General features: G+C 42.3%; 1 protein-coding gene across 5 annotated transcripts in view; it reads right to left on the reverse strand.

The window, feature by feature from the left end:
- Positions 1-22,024, reverse strand: part of ERC2 (ELKS/RAB6-interacting/CAST family member 2) — a 1,638,183-nt gene that overhangs the window by 968,613 nt on the left and 647,546 nt on the right. For all 5 annotated transcript variants that reach the window (XR_003856601.1, XR_003856602.1, XR_003856603.1 and 2 more), the window contains 2 exons: positions 7,287-7,427; positions 2,892-3,032 (listed from right to left, as the gene is read on the reverse strand). Coding sequence is in view for 1 of the 5 variants with exons in the window: in XM_029600911.1 (XP_029456771.1) it covers positions 2,892-3,032; positions 7,287-7,427 (282 nt within the window). In the remaining 4 variants the exon portion in view is untranslated. The remainder of the gene's footprint in view (positions 1-2,891; positions 3,033-7,286; positions 7,428-22,024) is intronic.

Consider the following 22,024-nt stretch of genomic DNA (forward strand, 5'->3'; position numbering starts at 1 on the left):
AAACAAGATGTATCACAGCATTCAAAATCTTACTTGATCTTTTCAATAGTGGTCTATGGCAAGATAAAGTGCTTGTATAAATGATTCATAACTGGGTGGAACACAATGACCTTAAACATACCAAAATCATTATTTTCCAGCTCACAGAACATGGGGCCTTTATTGCACTGCACACTTGTCTTAATTCTGCACAATTCCTGAGCTGTGAAAACAGCCAAATCTCTATTTGTTGCATGGCACATTTTATCATGCTGCAAAAGAGGCACTGAGGGTCAGGTTTGGTGGAGGGGGAAGGGGAGGCAGCTGATTCAAGCCTGCAGAGATATATTCCTGTAGATATTTGTTTGCCTATCTTCTGAATTTCACAGGAGCAAGTCCAAAGTTTTAGTTATTAGCAATAGATAACCTCTGTTAAAATAAATTTCACCCTTTGCTTTGTGAATATAAATATACATTTCACCGTAATGCTTAGGATAAAGTATTCATGTTCTAAGTATAATCCAATTCTGTTTGGAACACAAAATAATAATCATGTTACTCGATAGCCATGAATAGAGTCCCTGGGTTCCTGTGGCAGATTCTGTCAACATTCTGTGCAAATTATGTGACCAATTTGCATAAATATAATTGATTTGCACATTAAATAGTATTAATTTGAATTTCCTTTATAAAACTAAACTTATTTTATGTAATTTCTTGTGTGTGGTTAATAAATTTGGTTCTTTTGGGGGAAAAGGAAATCTAGAGACTAGTGCTGGGAAGCGAGAAGGAGAATAAAGAATGGGTGGCATGGAAGGTAGGTTAGATGATCAGGGAGATGGGAAAGGGATTTCAGAGAGAAGAGGAAGATGTAGAGTGGATTGAGTCACAAAGGGAGGGGAAGGGAGGGAAAGTCAGGGATAAAAGAATCGCAAAAAGAGGGAAGTGAATGAGTGGAGGAAAGGGAAATAGGGTGTGAATTCAGGACAAGGAAGGAGATACAAGATCAGGATGGGGAAGAAAGGAAGGTCCACTTCTGTCTGATATCAAAACCTTCTCCCACTTTCTCCCCAACCCTCCAATTCCCTCACACCCCACACCACCTCCAATCTTCTTACTCTCCCCTCCTTCATTCCCTCCAATCTCCTCACTCTACTTGTATCTACTACATTCCACTCAATTCACTCTAGTTCGGTTTCCTCACTCTACCCATTTCCTTCCTCATTTTGTCAATGGCACTCTCACCCAACACCCTCGCCCCACTATCCCTAAGCCACTTTCTTAACGCACTCACTATTCCCCTCCACTCCTGCAAATCCCTCAGTCACTCTTACACCCATCCCTGAGATCCCCTCACTCTCCCTCATTTACTTTCTTCTGGAACTTTCTCCCATCATTCCATCTTCCCTCATTCACTTTTTCCCCCCTCCATAATCCCCACTCTCTCCCTCGTTTATTACCCTTCCCAATCTCTCTCCCATGATCCCCTCATTCTCCTTCCCTTCTATCCCCTCATATACTCTCAGCTCAGGGATAAGAAGAAAGTGGCTTTGCATTGCCTTGGGCCTTGTTCTCCTCCTCCTCTGATGCAAGGGGCTAAGTTTGATTTTTGAACCATGCGCTTCAAAGCATAACACTTAGGCACCAGCAGCTGAGGAAAAGGATGCAGCCCAAGGCGCTGCAGAGCCGCAGTCCTCCTCCTGTCCCCGAAGAGGAGGGTGAGTGAGGAGATTGGGGAAAAAGAAAGCATCATTGCCATCGCTGCTCCTGCTGCCAATGGCAATTCTCTGCCTGACTGGACCTAGCCCCTGGTTTCCTGCAGCAATTTGGCCATGACCAGCAAATTCCACGGCAAGGGTCGAATTCTGTAGCTCTTAGTACATCTGCAGAATTGTAGGATACTGAGGGTCCTGGCTATGAACACTGAAAATATTAACAGATATGGTAAGGTTACATTTTCTGTGAAGAAGTATTACCATTCAAGTATCCAATTCGGTTCAGTACTATACTATAACATATGTATAAATAAAGTATCTAGCACTGCTATATTTATGATCGCAAAGAACTTATCTTGTTCAGTTTCAAAGATGAAACCTGTGCAATTACTTGGTTTCAAGTTTTATATGTACTTTCCACTGACCCATTTATGGGCTGTATAATAGAAATAGAATGATTAAGCTCATGAAGTATGGCATAAGTTTGTACATGAACTATGAGTGCAGACAGTATCAACATGCCACAAGACAATAGTCATAAAAACACAATGCACACTGGAGAAAAAAATGTGCACATCAGTCAAAGTGTTTTAATATAATCCCTTAAGCAATGTGTTTTACTTAATAAAGTGCACTAAAAAATATTCCTTCTCTAAAGTTTGGTCTGTTCTTTGACAGTTATAAATCATGAACTGCCACTGTGGATGGATGAGGCGATATTTTGTTGAACTACTGCAAACTGAATGGTAAGGAGGAAAACCTCATTTTAAATGTGAGAACCAGATATAGCCCTGCAACAAAGAGTAGGAATTCATCATTTATTAGATGGCCTTTTGTATTTTTTTTTTTTTTAAGTACATGGCAAAGATTTTAATTTATCTTTTACAAACGTTTAGATTTGCACACACAGTGACGGCTGGTTTCCATAATAGTTTTTTTTTTCACTTCCACCATTTTCATCAATTTTTTGAAGCATGCCTAGACAGGAAACATGAGATAATTTTTCAAGTTCACAGACAGCTTTGATGCAGGCTTCCTTAAGAATAACGTCAACAGTGTTGGGTTCTGCTATCAGGAGACAGCAGAAAATAGCCAGATTTGGAAAACAAGCCCGTTACTTCACAGTGCTGTCTAGCCTTTGTCTGTCTCTATCTCGTTCATCAGAAACAAGAAGCGTTTTCTGGAGGAGGCACTTACCTTTTTTAACTGTGCTTCCAACTTACTGCACTCCTCTTTCTTTTGTTCTATGGCTATTTCCAGAGACTTTAATTTAGAGTCTCTTTTCAGCCCTGATGATGCCAGTGATGATGCGTGTTCTTTGAGGTCAATTAAACTAGACTGAAAAAGGCACCAAGAGAAAGGACAGAGTTGAAAACAGGAAATTGTATTGTGTACCTATATATTCCTAAAATACTGCTTGTTATTCAACAACACAAGCAGGATTGGTTCATTTAAGCATACACATATACGGCTTTGATATTTTAAGCATACTAGCAAAGGGAATATTTGCAAGAGTGACTTCTTCCTGTTTAAAACAAAATGCTCCCTCTGTTGAAAGATTCGGAAGAAATCTAATTTCCTCTGCCTGATAAATTCTCTTTCCAATTTTTCACTCTAAAAATGCATCTGCTCTCCTTTACTTTTATTCCTTAGCCTGAGTCTTCTATGATTTCTCCCTTGCTCTCCAACCACAGTTACACAGCTAGGATAATTATGCAGAATATGAAAATCCTTGGTCTGATATGCTAGAACTAGCTAGTTGTCCTGTTGCGGAAGTCATACTAGTTGAACACTTCTACAGAGGCATAGTAAAAATGTAGTGCTGCTTAACCACTGGTTAATACATGCGCCTACTTTAGATACAGTGAGATCAAGTAGAAAAGAGAGGAAGAAAACCAAGGACTAGCCATGAGGCTTCTACTTCTTATTGGGTTCGACATTGCTATACAGTACCGATTAGAGGCAGACATTGATTATCATTATTCCACAGGATGCATCACTGCAGAACTGTTTATGCGACTAGAAAATGAGTGTAGATGTAGAAAAGTTCAGGTAGATCTGGTCATTCGCTCTGTCACTAAGCAAATTCTGGATTTTTCTTGCATGCTTTTATCTCTTCATGCCAATTCAGAAGATAAAAGTTTTCAGAACATCAGCAAATATGATATACAAGTAAAAACAAAAAAAACCCTTTCTCTCCAAAAAAAAAGCAGATAATTATTAGATTGATATATATCAGAATGTCAACAAATCTCTGTTAGAATATATTCTCTGTCTTGAGTACTGAAAAGAAAATTCTTTTTCATGAAAGACATCAAGTTGTAAAACAGAACTAAAGGCAAATGCAACACTCCACAAAAATTTCAAATCCCCTGAAAAGTAAATTGTATAAAGGAGGGAAAAGACTTCAAAGAACTAATAAGAGTAGGAATCAAGATTCATATTCAACTAATGAATAATTATGTCTAAAAAACCCTCCTTTAATTTTAGTGAAACTTATAGCACTTGATAGTGAATATCTTGAATCTAAATCCGAAAATCGTTAATCTTTCATTGTAATCAATAGTCCAAGACTTATCCAACTTAATAAAGTAAAGCATCTTAAATCAAGACTGCAAATTACAACTTCTTGCAATGAAAGCAATGGAATAAATGGTTCAATGTGGCCAACATTTCACCATAGACAGCTGGGACAGGAACTCTTCAAAAGAAAACATGATTATTAAACTTCCTTAATGGAACTGTGTGACAGAGCAACTCTTCCAGTTACCTTTGCTACAGTGCAAGATATATCAATTGTGATGAAAAATTTCTTTAAAAATATATCAACTCCATTTTATGGAGCTGGGGTGAGAATTTTCCCGGACCTTGCTCGAAGTACGCAGCAAAGGAGAAAGGAATTTTTGATGTTTAGATCACAGGTTAAAAATTTAGGCTACTCTTATGTTTTGAGATACCCTAGCAGATGCATTATAAAGAGAAAAGATGAATGTTTTGTGTTTAATTACCCAGAGCAACTCAAGTCATTTATAAATGCTAGGGAGATTACTGTAATATCCCCTAGTAATTAGTAACCACTAAGGGGATCTAGAGAAAACAGTCACCAATAATTTCAGTCGATTAATTGCAATGTATAATTTCTGAAATAGCTCCGAAGATTCAGTCTCCGAAACTTTTCTTTGTGTAAAGATTCAGTCAAATTAGCTGAAATTGTAATAGACATATATATGTTAAATGCCTTAAAAAGTGGTAATGACTGTATCTTTTTTTTCCTTTTGTAAGTTTTGTCTTACTTTAAAAATTTTAAATTACAATAAAGATTAAATACAAAAAAAAACAAAAAAACCTTCCACTAATCACTTAACAGAAAGAGACTCAAGAAGTAAGAGCTTACTTTTCAGATACAACTTTGCATAACAGACATTACATGACTTCCATCAACTATGCTTTCTTCATAAGTGAACTCACAATCATGTGTACTTTTTATATACTTTTTCAGATGCTGGAAACCCTATTTAAATGGCTGAAAACATCACATGACTTGAATAATCCAATCAAAATATATTAAACAAACTTTTCAAAAGAATCAGTCAGAAAGAAGGTATCCTGTTCATTCACAGATACTGGGGACTCATCTCATTCACTGAAAAAAATCATGAGACCTAGAAAGCCCAATTCAAAAGAAAGCCAATCACAAAAAGGTATTCCGCTCATTCACAAAAATAAATGGCATTCAATATTGGAATTTAAACCCATAGGGGCAGATTTTCAAAGCTTACAAGCGTAAATCCACATGGATTTACACGCGTAACCGCTCCTGTGCGCGCCGAGCCTATTTTGCATAGGCCTAGCGACGCGCGCAAGCCCCGGGATTGGCGTATGTCCTGAGGCTTGAAAAAAGGGGTGGGGCATGGGTGGGGTGGTCCGGGGCGGGGGCGAGGCGGGGTGGAGGCGAGGAGGGGCGGGGCCGGAGCCTCTAGGCACAGCGGCCATTTGCTGCTGTGCCTGGGATCATGGGCCGGCCATAGGTCAGCACACCTATAAGATAAAGGTAAGGGGGGGGGGTTTAGGTAGGGCTGGGGGCGGGTTAGGGAGGGGAAGGTGGGGGAGGGCGGAAAGAAAGTTCCCTCCGAGGCCACTCCAATTTCGGAGCGGCCTCGGAGGGAACGGAGGAAGGCTGCGTGTCTCGGCGCACGCAAGTTGCACAATTGTGCACCCCCTTGCGCGCGCCGACCCTGGATTTTATAACATGCGCGCGGCTGCGCACTCATGTTATAAAATCAGGTGTACATTTGTGCACGCCGGGTTGCGCGCACAAATGTACGCCCGCACATCCCTCTTAAAATCCAACTTTGCTCTCACTGACTTAATTCCAAATAATGATCCCCTTCTCTTTCTCGCTTAGCTATGTAATTCATGATTTTCAGATTTGGATTCAACATAAGTTTTTCACTATCAAGTGCTAAAGGTTTCACTAAAATTTAAGGAGGATTTTTAGATTTATGAATTTTCCTTAGCAGAGTATAGATCTTAATTCTTACTCTTAGCAAACATATGAAGTCTTTTTTCTTTCTTTAGACAATTTATCTTTCAGGGGATTTGAAATTTTACTAGTGCATTGTTTTTGCCTTCAGTTGTCAATATACTCCTTTTTCTCCTTCATTATTCTCTGTGGTATTCACCCAGTAGAACAGAATTTGTAAATTTCACTTCTGTTATGGAATATTCAAGTAACAAGAAGAAAAGAAAATGCAGCAAGCTAAAGTTCACAGGAATTTCCTACACTATTAGCTCAGCTGTTCTTTTAAATTAGGAACAGAGTCCGCCTTGAGTGGAAGTCCAAGGTTGCAAGTTCAGACCCTGAGATACTTGTTGAAACTTGAGGTTAATGCACCAGGGAGTTAATCTGTCTAAATAACAATAGCTTCAAAAGGAAACTGAGCAAATTTTGACATGGGACATCTTGTAAATATATTTACAGAAATCTTTCTGTTTCTACAACAATGCATTTGTGCTAATAGGAATTGTTGATAAGTTCTTCTTCTCATCATACCATTTAGTTGGATTTCCTTCCACTACATACTAATATAAATCTCACATCACTGTTAACAGCCCCAAATCTCTCCCACCTCCTGTAAACCCCCTCTACTATCTTCAAGGATACGAGTACATTTCATTTTTCAGCCTAAAATTATTCCATTCATTCTAGAATGAATTAGTGCAGTTTTGCTTTTGCAAATTTTGTGTAGATGTGAAAATTGTGATACTGCAGTACATATCTAGGGAGGACCTTTTTATGGCAGCAAGTGTAAAAGATTCCCTCTCCCAATCTATTAATAACTTTCCAGCGTTTTTGATATAACTCCATTCAATAAATTATATCAGCCTCAAAGCTGAATGCATTTTACTGCTGTTGAGACCTGCAGAGACTCTCATCATGATTTACTGTAACTACAATGGAAGCATATTTTTGTGTTATATTGTAAATTCTTCTACTGGATTAATAAGCCACTTATTCACATGCCATAATGATAAATATATAAATGAAGGTTGTTGTAAGAATATGCCGTCCTTATTTCAAATCAGATTAACCTCTTTTTCTGTCAGCTCAGCTTGTAAAGCATTAATTTTCTCCTTCAGATCTTTATTTTCTTTTTTATAATTCTCGATCTCTTCCAGCCTCTCTCGGTCATCTCGTTCTCTCTGCTCCTTCAAGCGTTCTATTATTCTTTCCTAATAATGAGAAAAATATTAACACGGATTACAGCCTGATGTAAACAGCCAAAACACATTTTTTTATCCAAATTAAATTAAACCTTAATGTATCTTAGTAGCAAGATTATAAGGGTTTTAAAATGACAAAAGTTTTACATAAATAAAACTAAAAGGGGATGTCTATGCATTAACAGGCATTAAAATTTGGCACATAACATCTATTAACCACCAGTTCTAATGCATGTATTAAACCAATATTTCAAAATAATTTTATAAAATATAGACCCCCCCTTTAATGAAATATAAAATTCTGCCACATTAAAATGGTTGTATTAAAGAAAATGCTGCCATTGTAACGTGACAATGCTCTGTGTTAGCATCTTTAGCCTGTGTTAGCCAGGTCAGAGATGAGTGTACGAGATAATATGGAGAGGCAGGAGGAGCCACCAATACAAAGTTTCTCTGCTGCTTCCCATTCCTCCCCAAAGAGTTTAATCCTCCCTAGGACGGAGGATTTATTTAGATTTTTATATTCTGCTTTTCGCACTTTTTTTTAGCACTTCAAAGTGGATTACATTCAGGTACTGTAGGTATTTCCCTATCCCCAGAGGGCTTACAATCTAAGGCCTAGATGTATTTATTTATTTATTTTATTTATTTATTGGTTTTTATATACCGCCGTTTATCAAGATATCACGTCGGTGTACAGAGAACATATTAACATACGCCTTGGCGTTATAAAACGAACGCCTTAGCTTTATACATAAAACGCTTTAACTTTCTACATAGAACAAGATAGTAAGAGTTAAAAAACTATACGCCAAAGAATTATATATAGAACAATTATGTAAAAATAAAAATAAAATTGATACAGTGAACAACTTAATAATGAGGGGGAGGCAATCAAGGCTTAAATTAAATATGCGTGGCAAAGGGTCAATAATAGATATGACAAATGTATGAGAGAGAGAGAATGCCCTATTCCACACATCCATGTGGGGGTCCCTCTTCAGCCTCGTAACATAGAATTACAATAAAAATTAAAACAAAAAATACGAGAAACCCAACTCTGCAGAATGGCAGGCGTGTTTCATGAGGACTAACGTCTTCTTGTCCTGGCAGAACATCTGTTACAGGTAAGCAATTCTGCTTTTCCCTAGGAAAAGCAGGATGGAAGTCCTCACACATAGGTGAATCCCTAGCTACAGGATGCTCCCCAACACAAAAGGGGACCAACAAGCACCAACCAGGTGCCAACAGGCACAGCAACTACAGTGCTGTTGGTAACCGAGGGGGAGAAAGCATGAACCCAAACAATGGGTCCTAGGCAGGAGTTGGGTTCTACACTTCAAAGAGATTCCGAAGTACAGATTGGCTAAACCCAATATCATGTGAGCCAGCCCTATCCAGAAAGTAATGAGATGCGAATGTGTGGAGAGAACTCCACATTGCAGCCCTGGAGATCTCCTCCAAAAGAACTGCTCGCAAGTGGGCCACCAATGTTGCCATGGCTCTAACAGAATGAGCCTTGACATGACCCCCAAGATGCAGTCCAGCCTGGGCACAACAGAAGGAGATGCAGTCTGCTAGCCAATAGAATAGTGTCTGTTTGGCAACAGCAACTCCCAACCTATACCTGTCAAAAGAAATAAAAAGTTGGGTGGACTGTCTATGGGCTACTGCCTGCTCCAGATAGAAGGCTAAGGCTCTCTTGCAATCCAAACTGTGCAGTGCTTGCTCGCCTTGGTGCGAATGGGGCCTTGGAAAGAATGTTGGCAGGACGATTGACTGGTTAAGATGGAAAACCATCACCACCTTAGGCAGGAACTTATGCAAGACCACCCTATCATGATAAAACTTGGTATAAGGTGGATAAGTCATTAAGGCCTGGAGCTCACTGACCCTGCATGCTGAAGGGACCACAACCAAAAATATGACCTTCCAGGTCAGATACTTCAGGTCACAGGAGCACAGCAGTTCAAAAGAAGCTTTCATCAGCTGAACTAGCACCACGCTGAAGTCCCAAGATAAAGTGGGAGGCCTTAGGGGAGGCTTCAATTGAAGCAGGCCCCGCATAAAGTGTACAGCAATCGGCTGTACAGAGAAGGGCATACCATCTACACCTTGGTGGAATACACCAATTGCAGTGAGATGAATTCTAACGGAGTTGGTCTTCAAGCTAGCCTCTGACAGCATAGAAGGTAGTCAAGCAGTTTTAGCATGGGGCAGGAGAACGGATCTAGGGACTTCTGCTCACACCACACAGAAAACCTCCACTTCAGTCTGTAGGACTTTCTAGTGCAAGGCTTTCTGGAAGCCACCAGGACCCAAGATGCATCCTCAGAAAGATCAAGCAGCTGCAGGATTAACTTCTCAATATCCAGCCTGTGAGCGACAGGGCCTGGAGATTGGGATGCCGCAGCCTGCCCTGATCTTGTGTGATGAGATCTGGTGAAGTCCCCAGACTGATCGGTCTCCAGATGGACAAATCCAGAAGGAGTGGAAACCAAATCTGCCTTGGCCAATGAGGGGCTATGAGAATGACAGTCCTCAGTCCTTACGAAGCTTCAAGACATTCTTCATGTTTAAAGGAATTGGAGGATACATGTACAGAAGACCCCTGCCCCAATGTCATGCAAAGGTGTCAGAGACAGGTTTGCCATCTGGGTTTGCCATCTGACCTGCGCAGGGATCAGGAGGTCACCTTCCTGTTGCAGGGGGATGCGAAGAATTCCACATCCGGGTTCTCCCAGAGGCAGAAGATCCGGTTTCCAGAGACCACTCAAGGGATCTAAAGGCATGACTCAGTCTGTCCAGTTTCACATTCTCCGTTCCGGCCAGATACATGGCCCTGAGTACCATCCCATGGGACAGGGCCCAGGACCAGATCTGGATGCTTCCCAACAAGGAGGGACGACTCTTTGCCTCCCTGCTTGTTGACACACCACATTACAATGTGGTTGCCTGTTTATTTCAGGACAATTTTTCTGGACAGCTGATCTCTGAAAGCCCATAGCACATACCTGATTGCCTGGAGCTCTAGGAAGTTGACCTGACACTGTGCTTCCTGGGTGAACCATAAGCCCTGGGTGCGGAGCCCCTCTACATGAGCTCCCACCCCAAGGTGGATGCATTTGTGGTTAGGACAATTTGGGTACGGGGATTTTAGAAAGATATTCCCCATTCCAAATTCAAGAGAGCACACCACCAGGACAAAGAGTCCCGGAGAGATGGAGTGACTTAGATGAGAGTCCAGAAGTTCTTCGTGGCCTGGCGCCACTGCAACCTCAGGGTCCACTGGGCTTTGCGCATGTGTATGTGTGCCAAGGGAGTAACATGGACGGTTGCAGCCATGTGGCCCAACAGCCTCAACATATGCTGAGCTGAAAACTACTGGCTCTATTGAATCGCCGCCGCTTTAGATGCTAAAGTGACTGCCCTGCAGCATGGCAGGAAGGCTCTTGCCTGAGCTATGTCTAGCAGGACTCCTATGAATTCCAATCGAGGTGATGGGGTGCGTTGGGACTTTGTGTAGTTGAGATAAACCATAGTGACTCCAGATATCGGCCTCTATCTGAGAGGTGCTCTTGACCAGCCAATCTTCCAAGTATGGGAGAACATGCACTCCCAGTCTGCGGAGGTGTGCCTCCACCATGGCCAGACATTGTCTGAAGACACTTGGAGCCGAAACTAGCCCGAACGGCAACACTCTGTACTGGAAGTGCTGTTTTCCCACCACAAATCTGAGATACTTCCTGTGACACAGGAATATCTCGATGTGAGTGTGTGTGTCCTTTAAATCGATGAAACATAGCCAGTCCGCTTTTGCAGGAGGAGAATCAAGGTGCCAAGTGAAACCATCTTGAACTTTTCTGAGAAACTTGTTCAAGGCCCTTAGATCTAGCATGGGATGGAGTCCCCCTGTTCTCTCTGGAATCAAGAAGTACCAGGAGTAGAATCCCTGCTCTCTTTGCCTTGGTAGATAATAAAAGGAGATAGATCCAGAAGTCCTTAAAAACCTTTTATTGTACGTGGAAAGGTTTTTAAGGACTTCTGGATCTATCTCCTTTTGTTATTATCCTCATGGCTTTGATAGACCGTCTTCCCTGCGGTTTTTTGGGTCCATACCCTCTTTGCCTTGGTGGGACAGGCTTCACCACTCTGGCCATTAAGAGGGTGGAAAGCCCCCAAAACAGTACCTCCTGATGTACTATTAGCCCCCAAAATGGGCATGGGGGCAATTTGGCAGGACACCCAATAGGTTTAATTGGTACCCTAGATGGACAATGGACAGAACCCACTGGTCTGAGGTTATACTGGGCCACCAATCCACAAAGAACTGTAGCCTGCCCCTGACCGGGGGGGGGGGGGGGGTGTCCAGTGTTTCAAGTACAGGTGGATGGCTTATGCTCACTACAATCCAGTCTAAACCCCATTCCAAGATTTGGCTGGAGAGCCGGCTGAGGTTTGGAAGCTCTCTTTGCCTGGGATGGCTATGCGAGTTCACCCTCTGCGAACGGGGGTAAGGGGCCAGAGGATAGTACTTCCTCTGGTGGTAGAAAGACTTCCTCTGACTCTGACTCACAGACCACCTGGCTGAGGAAGGTGGGTCTTAAGTGCTAGTGGAGAGTTCCTGGAGGGTCTCATGGTGATCCTGCAACTGGGCCACCGCGTCCCTCACTTTATCTCCGAAGAGATTCTCTCCTCTGCATGGCAGGTCAGCGAGTCTTTCCAGTACCTCTGGTCAGAGATCCGAGTCCCACAGCCATGCCATTTTGTGGGTGTCGATTCTTGCTGCAATCTCTTACTGCCATCTTGAAAACATCATAGCTTAAATGAACCTCATGTTTTCTACACTCCAGGCCCTGAAGCACCAGTGATAAGAAGGAGTCTTGCTGCTGCTGAGGCAGTCACTCGGCCACCTCTTGCACCTGCTTCCAGAGGTTGTGAGAGTATTGGCTCATGTAGAGATGGTAGGAGGCGTGGGCAATGAGCAAGGCCCCTTAGAACATTTTCCTCCCAAAAGCGTCCATAACTCTATGATCCTTGCCCGGAGGTACCGAGATGTGGGTCCAAGAGCGCTTGGTCTTCTTGAGAGTGGATTCGACCACTACCAATCCGATAGCCTGTTGGACGAGGTAAACCCCATCCACCTTCCTGTTGATGGGAGGTACTGTGAGGGGATGTTCCAAGGTCCTCGGCAGGAGCTCCTTAAAGACCTCATGCACCGAAACCGCCATGATCTCTTTAGAAACCTCCACGAACTAGAGGATTTCCAGCATCCTCCTCAGTCATAAACTGAAAAAGGATGGTCTCCGCCAATGCCCAAACAAAACCTATGAAGGTCAAGTCCTCTGGAGAAGACGGTTTCAGACGGGAGATCCTCTGAGTCCTCGTCAGAGGATTCCACAGTGTCGTTCCCCCCAGGGGTCATACAGGGCCTCATCCCCACTGTAGTCCACATAGGATGGGGCCCTGGGTGCTCGGCCTTTGTCCAGAGGCATGAGCATCAGAGGCACTGGTGCCAGCCCCAGAAAAGCTGGATGGGGGGCTGCAGGCCTCGGGGTCCCTGCCGGCCTTGATGGAGCTTCCTCCTCGGAGGAACCGGCAACAAGCACCGTATCGGCCAGGGGAAGCATCGGTGCCCTACTGGGCATTGATGTCCTCCCGAGAACCATACCAACTAGGTCAGTAACACACCGATAGGCACGCTGAACCGTTCCAGCAGTGGTTCCAGCAGGGTGAATGCCAGCGCCGGCATTGGTGGTGCCACTGGTTCAATTCCCTGCAACACCACCTGGACTCTGTGCTCCAGCTCCTCCCTGATGCCAAAACTGACTGGGAAGCTGGGAAGTGGCCAAATCTTCCTCAGATCCCTGAGGTGGAACAGCGACTTGCCCCAGGATCTGTGGAGACCGTCACGGACCCATGGCATCAATGGAGGATGGGCACTTCTCGTTGCAGGGTCACTTATGAGCTGGTGCCTTCCCGAGCCCGGCACTATGCATCAAAGCTGCTTCCTTGGCTTTCCTCGGTGCTCGGCCTGATCTTTCCCCAGTGCTGAGGTCGATGACAATGAACCTGATGTCCTTGACCTGGAAAAGACCAACAGAGGCTGATCCCCAGCATCAAAAGAACTGTTAGTCCCACTGATACTGATTCTTCGGTGTCCATTGTTGCAGCTCCCAGGTCCATTGGTGCAGATGTCGCCGATGCCAATGGCTCGGACTTCCTTGACCCGAAGAGTTTCTCCATCTTGTCAAGCCAAGCACAACGTTCCTTAGGGCTCATCTGGCGCACCTGTGGCATGTCTTGTGATACCCCCAGGTGCACCTGTGGATGTCTTGTGATACCCCATGGCGCACCTGTGGATGTCTTGTGATACCCCCAGGCAGAGGACACATACCTCACGGGGGTCAATGATGGACATGGTCCTTGGACACTAGGGGCACCGACGGAAACTGGACAAGGCCATGACGAATGAAAAGAGGGGAAAATCAAGAGATGGTGACAGCAGGTGGTCGACGATGGCAGCCACAGAGGAACTGCCCCCACGGGGGGAGGGGGGAACAGAAACTAAATTAAACTTACCAAACCACCAAAAATCCTGACTGGGAAAACTAGAGGGAACCGAGAGGGACCAGTGTTCGATGAAATCGCAAGAAAACCGGAAAAAGACAGTGAAAATGTTTCCAAAGGCAATTTCTTAAGGAAAAGCCACGAGCTCACTCTACTGCGAGGCAATGCTCTGCAGAATAAAAGAGACTGAAGAAGGACCCCACATGGACGCGTGGAATAGGGCATGCTGGGTATGCTCAGTATGATCAGTCAAAGTTCCAGAAACTTTGACTTAAGTTTTTCATGCCAGGCTCCATCCAATGATGTCACCCATGTGTGAGGACACCCAACCTGCTTGTTCTATGAGAAGATATAAATGCTTGCAACAATAATAATATAAACTTATCTATCTCCAAAAGGACAACAAAAGAAATATAAGAGGACTACAAAGGAAACAAAGAAATATTATATAAGGCTGATAACATGAGCATTATCCACCCCTGAATTATATATTGGATAAAAACTTAGAAAGACTCTGGGTTAGATGCAAGTTTCACATCCCTAGCATTTAGGAATTCCCTCAACTGTTTAGGAGCAAAAAAAAAAAATTATTAGTATTCAATTTAACAATACATTTACTTGGATATTGAAGAAGAAACATAGTACCAAGAGCAAGAACAAGAAAACCTTTACATCATTCCTATGTTACCTTAGCTAAATTTTGCCCCCAAGTGAAACTAGGGTGATAGATAACATCCATTAAGTCCCACTTAGTTTTTAATATGGTCAATCTAGCTTCCTAACTCTCAAAATTATGTGACTACATCATTTGAAAGTTGTACCCTACGAGGTCCATATTTTGAGGCATTTAGCCAGATAACACAAGTTATCTGACTAAATACTGATATTCAGAGTTAGCCATATAACGCATCCATCTAACTCTGGTGGATTATCGGGTTAACTTTGCAATCCGGCCAGTGACTGAATATTGAGCTCTATACTACTATGTTACCTAGATTATTTATTCTTATATTCTTATAAATATTCTTATATTTATTCTTTTAAAGAGTCATATACAGATAGACACTATTTATACCATAAATTGTATGTCCATGATTTAATGTTTTACAATTATTTTCAGTCAATCAGAAAGAGAAGACCAATTTAACTGTCAGCTACACAAGGCCAGATGTCAAAAACATGTGTTAAGAGGACCTAATACTCCATGTTCTATTTGATTAACAGCTAGTATGCAGAAATCTATCAGTTTTATGAAGAAAATCCACTTGAACTGCTGTTGAACTAGCACTACAACTGAGATATACAGTAATATAGGTAATGCTATGGTAAACATCAGGATAATAATACCACTTTTAATGCTTATATTCAAGAAAAAACCACATGATCTATGGAAAAAGATCCCGTCCAATTCAGTCTCCACTCATAAGGTAAGAACTGCTGTTTGGCTTAAGGATGCTGATAGTTAAGTTAGACCATAGTTAAAGAGGAGGATGTTCTTTACCCTCCAGCTATGGGTGGTCACTGTAGAGCCTGATCAAAGTTAAAGGGTGTGGTGGAAAAAGAAAGACAAATAAGTATAATTAGGCTTTGAACTGGCTTAACATGAGTTAACTTTGACTACGTTATGAATTAAGGGACTACTTTACCTAATCTACCTAAAAGTTTTGTATTGATCCTTTTTTGCATTTCTGTACTTATTCATGCTTACCATGTATAGTACTACATAGTCTGCATACACCGTATTATGTAAAAGTGCAGTAGTAACAATAAGTAAAACAACAACAAAAGCTAGAATTACACAAGATGGTACTGCAGGAGACATGCCTTTAACATCCCTAGAAATACAGGTGAAATATGTCACTGACGTGGTCCTTGTCATATCGCATTTAAGATTTGGGGCTAAATCAAAAGAAAGAACTCTGGAATGAGGCTGGAACAAGAAAACCAATAAAAACATTTTAAGGTTCTGAGAGAATGCCCAAATAAAATGGCATGTTTAGCGAAAAGCATCCATTAATGGTACCAAAAGCATTTCCAGCCTCCCACTTGACAGAACCATTATTAAACATGTGATTCTCAAATTACACACATACATAGGTTCTACGGAAAATGTTATTGACCTCCTATGAAGTCTCATTCCCTTCTAAAAGACTATCATGCATGGACTGGATCCTATCCTATGTTCTCCCTAAGCAAGAGTTTCCCAACCCTGTCCTGGAGATACACTCAACCAATCTGGTTTTCAGAATATCCATAATGAATTTATTTATTAGATATAGCTACATACATGGAAGACCCAATGTATGCAGGAATAATCTCGTGCCTATTCATTGTGGATATCCTGAAAAACAAAATGGATAGCTATGCCTTCAGGTTAGGAAACAGAGCTGTGTGTAGTCAGGACAGGAAATTCTTGAAAGAATATTTTCTGCGTGCCAGTTCAGCGCTGCATTACCTGGATCTCCTCTTCAAGAAAACAGGTACTATGATACACAACGAGTCCCATCGTACTCATTTTCATTATACATTTGACAGCACAGTAGGTAGGGCACAAATGGGTATACTGGTTAGAGCCAAACGTCTTTTTCTTCTGACATCATCTATATTTCTATACTATGGATAATAAAACTGCTTCCACTCAAGGGATACAAATAGGTTGGGTATTTGGGACCATCAAAATGCCTAAATTGGCCAATTGTTGATAAATTTATTTTCCACTATCTCTCAGTAAAACTGTCTGATGCAGAGATGCCATATTTATATTCAAACACCACAGCTATGAAAATAAATCTCATGAACTGCTTTTGCAGATCCTGAAAACCAAACCTGTTTGTAGCCCTGGATGTGTTAATTTGACTAAATTTAAGACAGGTCAGCAGCACAACCAGAGTGAACCATATAAATTTACTTATGCAGCTAACTCCACTCCTTCCTGAAAGATCTCCTGCCTGCCCCAGAATGCCTCCATCTTACGCCAGATAATTAGAATTTAACCGCATAAGTCTCTCAATATGCCGGTTCTGCCATTTATACAGAAAACTTTTCTGTTTTCCTTCAAAATGGCTTTGAATATCAACCGCATAAAGCCTATCAGATAAACCCCAGAGAACTGTGCACCCGTATAATTAAACACATAAGTGGTAACTACATGCATAATTGTTCTAATTTGCATAATTCTCCAGAGTAGGACTGCAAGCCATTTCAGAAGAGAAGTGGATTGACAGGACCAGCATTGGGACAATGGAAGCAAGGCACTGCTGGCGCCACTCTTCCACCCCTCTTCCATGCACTGATTAGACTTTAGGGAAGAGGAGGGAAGGGAGGATCTGTAGGATCAATCAGTGCTTGGAGGAGAACAGGTGGTTGAGGTAAGCATCCAAAGGGTCAATCAGTGCGCCTGGGTAAGAGAAGGAAAAGAACTGCAGTGGGGCCAATCAGAAACTGGCTTTTAATTTTTCCCAGCACGATCCTGCCAGTCTTCTTCTGTTCTGCAGTTTCCCACAGACCTGCTCACTTTCCTTAAGTATTGGAGTCTGTTTATTTACTGCTTGAAACTGGTCATGCAATTATCCAAGTAAAACTATTACCCTCCCACTCTGCAAGTTAAATTACCTATACACTAGGGATGTGAATCATGTGCCCGATCATCTTAACGATCGAAATCATCTGGCAGGAGAAGAAAATCGTGTTTGGCACGATTTTTTAGTTAAAAATCGGTTTTTCCGATTAGTGCCCACTAACGGGAGTTAGTGCGCATTTTCTGTTAGTGCGCACTAATGGGAGTTAGTGCGCACTAACCGGGAGTTAGTGCGCACTAACCAGTGCCGTATCCCTGCTCAGTGCAGGAAGATCACAACACTCCCGGTATCAGGGTTAGGGCACTGCGTACAGGAAGATCACAACACCCCTGGTATTAGGGACAGGGCACTGCGTGCAGGAAGATCACAACACCCCTGGTATCAGTGTTAGGGCACTGTGTGCAGGAAGATCACAAAACCCTCGGAATCAGGGTTAGGGCACTGCGTGCAGGAAGATCACAACACTCCCGGTATCAGGGTTAGGGCACTGTGTGCAGGAAGATCACAACACTCCCGGTATCAGGGATATGGCACTGTGTGCAGGAAGATCACAACACTCCCAGTATCAGGGATATGGCACTGTGTGCAGGAAGATCACAACATCCCTGGTATTAGGGATAGGGCACTGTGTGCAGGAAGATCACAACACCCCCGGTATCAGGGTTAGGGCACTGTGTGCAGGAAGATCACAACACCCCCGGTATCAGGGTTAGGGCACTGCATGCAGGAAGATCACAACACTCCCGGTATCAGGGTTAGGGCACTGTGTGCAGGAAGATCACAACACTCCCGGTATCAGGGATAGGGCACTGTGTGCAGGAAGATCACAACACCCCTGGTATTAGGGCTAGGGCACTGAGTGCAGGAAGATCACAACACCCCTGGTATTAGGGATAGGGCACTGCGTGCAGGAAGATCACAACACCCCTGGTATCAGGGATAGGGCACTGCATGCAGGAAGATCACAACACTCCCGGTATCAGGGATAGGACACTGTGTGCAGGAAGATCACAACACTCCCGGTATCAGGGATAGGGCACTGTGTGCAGGAAGATCACAACACTCCTGGTATTAGGGATAGGGCACTGCATGCAGGAAGATCACAACACCCCTGGTATCAGGGATAGGGCACTGCGTGCAGGAAGATCACAATACTCCCAGTATCAGGGATACGGCACTGCATGCAGGAAGATCACAACACTCCCGGTATCAGGGATAGGGCACAAGTTCTAGTCACATTGACTGATCACATTACTTTTTTTGTCAAGCTACCAACCGTTTCCATTTCCCATCCCCCCAACCATCACCTCAGTGGGAACCTTGGTAACATCAATAAATAAGAGGGCAGCCAGCCAATAGGAATACATATTCATTCCTAAACTGACCTTAACTGAACTGAAAAGTGTCAATTTGTATCATTTTCTGTTAGTGCGCACTAACTCCCGTTAGTGCGCACTAACCCGATTAACGATTTTTTTAACTATAAATCATTAGAATTCATATTATATCGTGTTCTTTAATGATTTAAGACGATTTTAAAATTATCGGACGATAATTTTAATCATTGAAAAATGATTCACATCCCTACTGTGCACACGTTTAGCCACACTATAAAGAGTCAGAGTAGAGGTCTGGAGGAAGACAAGACTGGCAAGCAATGCACTTGAGGAAATCCTTGTGCATGTTTTACCATGCAAACATTGTACCTGTTGTAGAGTAAGTGCAAAGTCCACGGGTATGGAAGTCCTTGTGATGCCCCACAGGCAGTTTCCATTTGAAAACTAATTTACAGGTCTGTAGGTACAAAATATCTTTAGGCCTATAAGCAACCAACTTTTTTTAACACTTGCCCCATAATATATAAAAAATATAAATGCAATTTTGCTTAATTCTGTTTTTTTCTTTACATAATTTTGTTTTCAGTTCATAACTACCCAAGGTGTGCAGTACCAACACGTATTTTTATGAATATTTCAATACTATTCTATATAATGAAAATGTATATAAAAAAAATAAAAGCAATTGCTTTTGCAGAGTTTTGCATAATTTTGAGTTTTTCAGTGCATATTTTAGATTATTTATTTATTTATTTTTACATATAATTCCCTGGGGTATTACCAGATAATGATTACATTTTATATAGTGTTGTATAGAGCAGTGTTTCCCAACCATTTGTATGCCAGGGACCAGCTAGTTATCTTTCTTAAATTATATGGACCAGTTGCAGCACTGATGAGTAAGGCAAGGGGTTCCCCCAAAAAATTAAAGGGTGGTTAAGAGGATATATTCCTTTCCCCTCTCAGTCTTTAATCTCACAAATCAGTCCTGAAGCTGATCTGTTATTTTAAGAAGGTAACTATTCATTTTAAGGAAACTGTTTTCTAAAAGAAAAAAAAAAGTTGCTTGTATAAAAAAAAGCCCTCTCTCTTTCCCCTTCCCTCTCCCATCCAGCCTATAGTACTGCCCTCAGAAAAGAAAAAAAAACCCTCCCTTTACCTCATAAGAACATAAGAAGAACATAAGAAATTGGCATGCTGGGTCAGACCAAGGGTCCATCAAGCCCAGCATTCTGTTTCCAAAAGAGTCTAAACCAGGCCACAAGAACCTGGCAATTATCCAAACACTAAGAAGATCCCATGCTACTGATGCAATGAATAGCAGAGGCTATTTCCTAAGTAAACTTGATTAATAGCCGTTAATGGACTTCTCCAAGAACTTATCCAAACCTTTTTTGAACCCAGCTACACTAACTGCACTAACCACACCCTCTGGCAACAAATTCCAGAGCTTAATTGTGTGTTGAGTAAAAAAGTATTTTCTCCGATTAGTCTTAAATGTGCTACTTGCTAACTTCATGGAATGCCCCCTAGTCCTTCTATTATTCAAAAGTGTAATTAACCGATTCACATATACTCATTGAAGACCTCTCATGATTTTAAAGACCTCTATCATATCCCCCCCCCCCCCCCCTCCCACCCTCAGCCGTCTCTTCTCCAAGCTGAACAGCCCTAACCTCTTCAGCCTTTCCTCATAGGGGAGCTGTTCCATCCCCTTTATCATTTTGGTTGCCCTTCTCTGTACCTTCTCCATCGCAACTATATCTTTTTTTAGATGTGGTGACCAGAATTATACACAATATTCAAGGTACGGTCTCACCATGTAGCAATACAGAGGCATTATGACATTTTCCATTTTATTAACAAGTCTCTTCTTAATAATTCCTAACATTGTTTGCTTTTTTGACTGCTGCAGCACACTGAGCTGATGATTTCAAAGTATTATCCACTATGATGCCTAGATCTTTTTCCTGGGTGGTAGTTCCTAATATGGAACCTAACATTGTGTAACTACAGCAAGGGTTATTTTTCCCTATATGCAACACCTTGCACTTGTCCACATTAAATGTCATCTGCCATTTGGATGCCTAATCTTCCAGTCTCGCAAGGTCCTCCTGTAATGTATCACAATCCCCTTGTGATTTAACTATCATCTGCAAATTTGATAACCTCGCTTGCTGTATTCCTTTCCAAATCATTTATAAATATATTGAAACGCACCGGTCCAAGTACAGATTCCAGAGGCACTCCAGACAGCTACTAGTTGATCATTGAAAAAAAAAAAATCTCTCTTCTATACAGTCAACCTCCAGCTCCTTAATAAGAAATGCTTCCACCCACCCTGTTTACTAGCAACACTAGTACAATACCACTGCCCCGAGGATTTCAATTTTCAGTTGGGAGTCAGTCCTAAGGCCCGTTCTCTGTCAGGGGAGCAACTACAGCTGAATGTTAATGCACCTGTGTGAGAGCATCTGCTCCACTTTCAGGCCCTGTGGAAGCCCCATTTCCTCCTGGCTTCTGCATGGGACATTAGGCCTGAGAGTGGAGCAGATGCTGATTCAGTCTCACATGGGTTCATTAACATTCAGCTGCTTCTCTCCCAGAGATGGGGCCTCAGGACTGGCCAAATTGGGAAAAAAAGATCCTAAGAGCAGGACAGGGTAGAGCCAGGGAAGATTAGGAGAAGTCTCTGCTGGCTATGGTGGAGGGTGCAGTACAGCGTGTGCAGTTACAAGGAGGGTCTTGCTTCCTCCTCATCCATCTGCAATCACCATCACTCTGTGGATCAGCAGAATTGCTGCTGGTGGTCACTGCTGGTTTACAGACCAGCGATTGAGAAATACTGGTATAGAATAATAAGGCAATATCCATAGGGCCTTTTTCTGGCTAAGTTCAGGACTTCGCCAAACCCCAAGGTTTAAATCTCCTGCTAGATCGAATGGCAAAATTTAAACCATGTAATGACTTGCCTAGTTTAAATTTTCTGCTACACAGAATGCCAAAATTTAAACCAGGCAAGTCATTCCATGGTTACAATTTAGCCAGATAATTAGAATCTGAAATGAGATGTGCCTAAAATTTACCACGCTAGTGCTGATATTCAGCACCGGTCAATAAG

This window comes from Rhinatrema bivittatum, chromosome 4 (assembly GCF_901001135.1).
Source record: "Rhinatrema bivittatum chromosome 4, aRhiBiv1.1, whole genome shotgun sequence".
NCBI lineage: Eukaryota > Metazoa > Chordata > Amphibia > Gymnophiona > Rhinatrematidae > Rhinatrema > Rhinatrema bivittatum.